The sequence below is a fragment of the Petaurus breviceps genome, unplaced genomic scaffold (assembly GCF_028583685.1).
Source record: "Petaurus breviceps papuanus isolate PSGF00001 unplaced genomic scaffold, PetGlider_PUasm1.0 90510, whole genome shotgun sequence".
Lineage (NCBI taxonomy): Eukaryota > Metazoa > Chordata > Mammalia > Diprotodontia > Petauridae > Petaurus > Petaurus breviceps.
The window spans coordinates 1,569,989-1,576,872 of NW_027187267.1; the positions used below are offsets into that span (position 1 = coordinate 1,569,989).

Here is a 6,884-nt window from a genome sequence, read left to right on the forward strand (position 1 = left end):
AGCCCAATACTGATGCTTCCCCACTGCTGATGTTTCCTACCTTTGTGCTCTGGAGAGGCACCTCTTTCATTTCACAGATTTCTATTGCTGACCTCCCAAGTTGTCTTGAGTGGAAAAAAATGTCTCACTCTGACCTTTTGTGGACTTTACTGCTCCAAAATTCAATTTGAGATATTGTTTTAATATTGTTTGGAGGAGAATGCTGTTGAGAGTTGAGCTGGGTTGCCGTCTCTACCACACCATCTTAGCTCCACTCTCTTTTTTCCCTTTTCAAGGGCAATTGCTTCTTTTGGTAATTTATCTAATTCTCCACTATGCTCACTATGCTTTTTTTAAATATCACTATGGAGGGCCTCATATTTAAATGGTTAAGTACAGTTGAAAAGTAGCAATTGCTTTCAGCACATTAATACTCAGTATTCCTCCAACTAAGGACCAAAATAACTCATCAAGTACTTATTTTTCACTATGGGTTCTTGGAAGTTATTTGTAGTTTTTCAAATGTGTAAGCATAAGTGGAAATTATCAGAAGAGAAACTGACCAGTTTAATGAGTTCTTCAATCAACCTGATGAAACAGGATGAGGGCCACTACTATGAGGGGCAGCTCCTCAAGGAGGATAAAGATGCCTAGTAGCTCATTGCTAATAGAGAACAAACAAAATTGAATGATTAGCTGGTTGAGACTCAGCGGGATAGATTCAGTCAAGAAATTGTCTTTCTTGGTCGTCTATAAAATTAAACTAACAAATTACCAACCGACCAACCAATCTCTCTCTCTCTCTCTCTCTCTCTCTCTCTCTCTCTCTCTCTCTCTCTCTCTCTCTCTCTCTCTCTCTCTCTCTCTCCATCTCCAGGATTAGGAAAATAACATGGTGAAGACCTATGCTTTAGGAATGCCACATTGACATCTCTGTGTAGAATGGGTTATAGATAGGTGAGACTACAGACTGGAAGATCAATTCGGAGGTTATATAGAAATAGATAAGGAGATAGATGATGAGAGCTTTAACTAGGATGGTAGCTATGTAGGTAGAAAGAAAATTATGGATATGAGATGTGTTGTGGAGGTAGACTTGACAGAATTTGACACTGAGAAGCAGACAGTTGAAAATGACTCCAAGGTTGCAAACCTAAGTGTTTGGGAGGAGAATGTTACCCTCAACAAACCAAAAAGGAAATTGTCATAAATTATTTCCCATTAATAAAGAAAAGGCAGATGGAAAGTGGAATCATCTGTCAGTTTAAACAGATCATTCTTTTTGGACAATTTCACTTTGCACAGAACTATATTTGCTATTTTGAACACCAAGACATCTGTTTAGTAGTAGTTGAAGATAATGAGGATCATAACTAGGTAGGTGGCAGTAGGAGTGGAAAGGAGAGAACAACAGTCTCATAATGACACTTTTGGTAGCCACTACTCCACTATTCTTCCATTCATTCTGTAAATTAATGAATAAATGTTCTGTATTGACTATTTGAAGAGACTTGGTCAAAGGAGTATGGGCAATGAGTAAACAGAAGACATAGTTCTTGCCCTTGAGGACCTTACCATCTAATTAAAAAGACAGGATACATGCATAAAGTGATGGAAAACACATGTGCTAAAAATGGATATATATGCATATACACATACATATATATTTATCAATATATACATACACACACACGTATGTGTGTGTATTTATGACTAAGGATGAAAAGTAATTAAGTTGGTTGGGTAAATAAAAGAAATCCCGGGGGAGATGAAGTGGCAATTTTTTTATTTTAATTTTTTTTAGCAACATTTGTAGTATTTGGACCTTTGCAGGTACAAGCTGTGGGAGACCATTCAGGGTCATAGAGGTGATGTGAGAATACATGCGCTCTATATGGATCATAGCATTGTGCTTATTTAGTTAGAGGGCATGAGTTTAAATCCTAGTTCTGCCATTTTCTATCTTTATTACCTTGGGAAATCCTATCACCTCTCTCAGCCTCAGTTCCTCATCTGTAAAATGAGAGAGTTGGACTTGGTGAACTCTGAAATCTCTATCTATTAGGAAGACCCTGTGTGAGTCATGTGGAAGATGTGATCAGCTCATTTCTTAAGCAATTGCCAGGCTGAGAATAGTGGAGTCACCATAGGCTATGTTTTCTCTGTTTGAGGAGGGCACCTTTCCACAGGAACAACAGCAGGGATAGATAGGAGGACAGGTCTATTCGGCATAGTTATCAAATCCATCAATATTTCTTTTCATGCTGGGTCAAGTTAGAGCCAATGTTCTCAAAATTGGAAAGTCTGGCAGTTAGTTTTCTTTCTATCCTTTTGTTTTTCTCACAGGGCTGTTTCTCCTTCTTCTTATTACTTTACATGTAAGGGTTGTAGTGAGGATCATACTCAGATCTGAAAAGCTCCAAGCCTCAAACTCTGAGGCTCCTTATTCCTACTAATAGCAAGGCCACCAAAGGAGGTAAGTAAAATAAAGAAAAAATAGTCCACTTGGGTCTTTAATTTCTGAAACTGAATGAAATTAACTGTATGGTGTATTTGAATGATGATTCAGAAGCTGGATGGCCAATCAAACTATGTCCCAAGAACTGCTCTTCAGTTGACAATAAGTGACATATCCTAGGTTGGTTTATTTGTAGCTATATTACATTTCTAATTTTTCATCGTTTCTCACAACCCCACCTTGCAAACAATTAAGGGTAGGTCTAATTATCTAAATCATTCAGACTGAATACCCTCAGCTTCCAAGGTCCACAGAACTAAATATTTTTCCCTCTTCTCTCCTCCCCCCCGCCCAGGACATTTCCAGCAAAATGATTCCTCCAGCCAATCTAACCATGGTTAATGAGTTCCTTTTGCTGGGCTTCTCTTACCTCCAAGAAAAGCAACTTGTGCTTTTCCCACTGTTCCTCTGCCTTTATCTGCTCATTCTGAGTGGGAATATCACCACAGTGACTGCCATCCGCCTAGAACCCAGACTCCACACCCCAATGTACTACTTCCTGAGTGTCCTTTCTGTCTCTGAGACCTTCTATACCATTGTCATCCTGCCTAAGATGCTCCTTAACCTTCTTTCTGTGCTCAGGACTATCTCCTTCATCAATTGTGCTGTTCAGATGTTCTTCTTCCTTGGTTTTGCCATTACTAACTGCCTGCTGCTTGGAGTGATGGGTTATGACCGCTATGCTGCCATCTGCCACCCTCTACGCTACCCAATCCTCATGAGCTGGCGGGTGTGTGGGCAGCTGTCAGTCACTTGTGGCATTTTAGGTGTCATGATCTCACTAATTATGGTTAACTTGGTCTTTAGTCTTCCCTTTTGTAATTCCAACAAAGTCAACCACTACTTCTGTGACATTTCACCTGTCATTCGGCTTGCCTGCACAGACTCTGACGCTCATGAATTTATCATCTTCATTCTTGGAGCCCTTGTGCTTGTGGCCCCTTTTTTCTTTATTTGCATTTCCTATCTCTCTATCTTGAGAACCATCCTGAAAATCCCCTCAACGGAGGGGAAGAAAAAGGCTTTCTCTACCTGTGCTTCTCATCTCACTGTGGTAATCGTTCACTATGGCTGCGCCTCTTTCATCTACCTGAGACCCACAGCCAGCTATATTTCCAATAAGGACCGCCTGGTCACAGTGACATATACCATCATTACACCTCTTTTGAATCCCATGGTGTATAGCCTCAGGAATAAAGATGTACAACTGGCCATCAGGAAAGTACTGAGCAGGAAATTTCACCTGAAGTGACACAATTTGATTGGTCTCTTTGATAATTCAGCTTTGGTGCTGAATATTGCCCCAAATTATACATGTATTATAATTGTACCCCTTGCTGCTATTGACAAATTTTAACTGAAAGATTTTTTGGTCATTATGGACATGTGGAAATGAATTTCTTTTGGGAACCTGGAATTCTGAATAACTTTTAAAATCAATGAGAATTAGGTATATTGAAACCAGAGAAATTAGTCTTGGCAGGGACTGTGGGACAAGATAAGGTCACCAGAAAGGTGGCCTGGAATAGTGAGGGGAAGCACTTTCTTGGGGACTTGGCTCAGGAGGGATAATGAATTAAACCTGAGATGAAACAAAAATCTGATATAGTTCAACTGTGTTTCTGTCAGTGACACCATCATTCTCCCAGTACCCAATCTCAGAGGCATCCTTATTTAAATCTGTTTCACTGCCTCACTTCCATATGTCATCAAGATTTATTCATTTATCTATTTATGTATCTATCTATATATCTATCTATGTATCTATCTATCTATCTAATCTATCTATCTATCTATCTATCTATCTATCTATCTATCTATCTATCTCTATGTTTTTTGAATGAATCCCTCCTTTCCAACTCTATTTTTCTTTTCTAATGATCCAACTTTCATTATGACATGGTGGGACAATTACGCAAGTCTCTTTACTTATTCCTGGGCTTACATTCTCTCCCCCATCCAATTAGTCCTTCACATGATTATCAGATTAATTTTGCTAAAATATCATTGTTATATCATCCATTAAAAAAGTTTCTCATGTTCTCTGTGGCCTAAAAGATAAATTCCAAATTGTTTTTTCTGACATTGACATAACACTATAGCCTTTCCCCAGTCTTCCTTTTCAAAATTATTCTCAATTATTTCACTTTTTAAAAATATTTCCTGAAGACCACATTTACTCTTCCCTTCCAATTAGTGTAGTCTGACTGAGCACTCTACCCAGGATATAACTTGTACTTCCTGCCTAGTTTGTTGTGAGTAATTGTGAAGATAATATTTGTGAAGTGCTTTGCATCATGCCTAGTATGTAGTGGATGGTTTATAAATGGTTACTCCCCCTTTCACAGGATTATTGTAAGCATCAAAAGAGATGAAATTTATAAAGTATTAAGCTCAATGCTTGGCATATAGTAAGTACTTAATAAAGGCTTATTCTCTTCCCTCTCTTCCTCCCCTTCCTTGCCTTGAAAACACTCCTTCCTAGACTCCTGGGGATTTAATAGCATCTATACATTCCTAAATGAATAACAAATTCTCACCCAGTCATATCCTTACCATCACAGTAATTCTGACCCACTGTTCATTAATATTCAATTTGTTCTTTCCCTCATTATCCATTCCCTTATTCCTATGTCCCTTGACTCTCCCTTTCACTGTGAGCTCCCCTTTCTCCCCTTCCTCTTATCTCACATCATCCAGATGTTTTCTGCAATTTTTACTGCTTTCAGTCCACTTCAGATAAAGATGGGGTCTTCTCTTGGCCAAGGCAAGCCTGCATAGGTGATCGAATTCTAGACTGACTTCTCTATCAGATTACTGTCTGTACTATCCAACTCTCTCAATTTTCTTTAATGTCTTCCTTCCAACTTGCCTCTTCTTTACTGTATGCAAATATGACCAAGTCTCTCCCATCCTCAAAAACAGCCACTTGATCCATGCTATCATTCATAATCTCAACTTCCATTTATGACCAAACTCACTGAAAAGGCTGCCTACAATTGATGCATCTATTTACTTTTGTTTTACTCTACCTCTCTACATTCTGACTTCTTACCTCATCATTCAACTGAAATTGTTCTCTACCAAGTCAGTCAGTCAATAAACATTTTTAAGCACCTATTATTTGCCAGGTACTCAGCTGGGCACTGGGGATATAATGAATATTAAAAGATAGTTCTTGCCTTTGAGAAGTTGAAAATCTTACAGGTTAGATGACATGTAAATAGTTATACAAATAAGCTATAAATAGGAGATGATACACAGAAGAAAGGCAATAGAATCAAGATGGATTGGAGAGGCTTACTGTAGAAGTTCTGTTTTAACTGGAACTTGAAGGAGGCCAGGAAGTAGCTGGAGTGTAGGAGAGGGAGCATTCCCTGTATAAGGGACAGCCATTGAAAATGCTTGGCTGTGGGAGATAGAGTATTTCACTTGAGAAATAGGAAAGACCAGTGTCAACAGATCACAGTGAATGTGGTGAGATTTAAGGTGTAAGAAGACTAAGAAGGGAGAGGGAAATAGTTTATGAAGAGTTTCAAATTCCAAAGAGAATTAAAAAAATTTTTTTGGTACTTATTAATTTGTTTGTTTATTTTAGTTTACAGGATTCATTCCACAATTCCTTGAGTTTCAAATTCTCTCCCTCTCCCTCCCCTACCCCCCTTAATGGAGGCATACAATCAAGTATAGGATCTGCAAATAGTTTCACATTAGACTTTAGTCAAGTTATAAAGAAGGATTGTATTGGATGGAATGAACAATGGGAAAGAGGAAACAAAACCAAACAAGACAAAGACAGAGAACAGGTAGTTTTTTTTTCAATCTGAATTCAAACTCTGTTCTTTCTAGTTCTTTCTCTGAATATAGACATCTCCCTCCATCATGAGTCTTTTAGAGTTTACTTATAATCCCGATTTGCTTTTTTATAAGTTATAAATTGACTTATAACCCTGCATTGCTGAGAAGAGTTCAATCTATCAAAGTTGGTCAACACACATATGTTGTGTCTGCATTTGTGTACAAATTTCTCCTGGTTCTGCTCTTCTCACTCAGCATCGGTTTGTATAAGCCTCTCCAGGTAAATATGAAGTCCATCTGCTCCTTGTTTCTTATAGCACAATAATATTCCATTACATTCATATACCAAAACTTGCTTAGCCATTCCCCAATTGATGGGCATCCCCTTAGTTTCCATTTCTTTGTGATCAAAAAAAGAGCTGCTATAAATATTTTTGTACATATGGGTTTTTCTCCCACTTCTATGATCTCCCAAAGAGAAATTTTTATATTTTATCTTGGAGGTGATAGTACCATTGGAGTTTAATGAGTAGAGGGCAACATTGTCAGACTTATGCTTTAGGAAAATCACTTTAATAGGCCAGTAAAA

At 38.2% G+C, this 6,884-nt stretch overlaps 1 protein-coding gene across 1 annotated transcript; it reads left to right on the forward strand.

Annotated features, from left to right (window-relative positions):
• The first annotated feature begins 2,807 nt into the window (after positions 1–2,807).
• On the forward strand, positions 2,808–3,749 carry LOC138142004 (olfactory receptor 10R2-like). Its single transcript, XM_069062923.1, has one exon. The coding sequence runs from the start codon at positions 2,808–2,810 to the stop codon at positions 3,747–3,749; it is 942 nt and encodes a 313-aa protein (XP_068919024.1).
• The last annotated feature ends 3,135 nt before the right edge of the window (positions 3,750–6,884 follow it).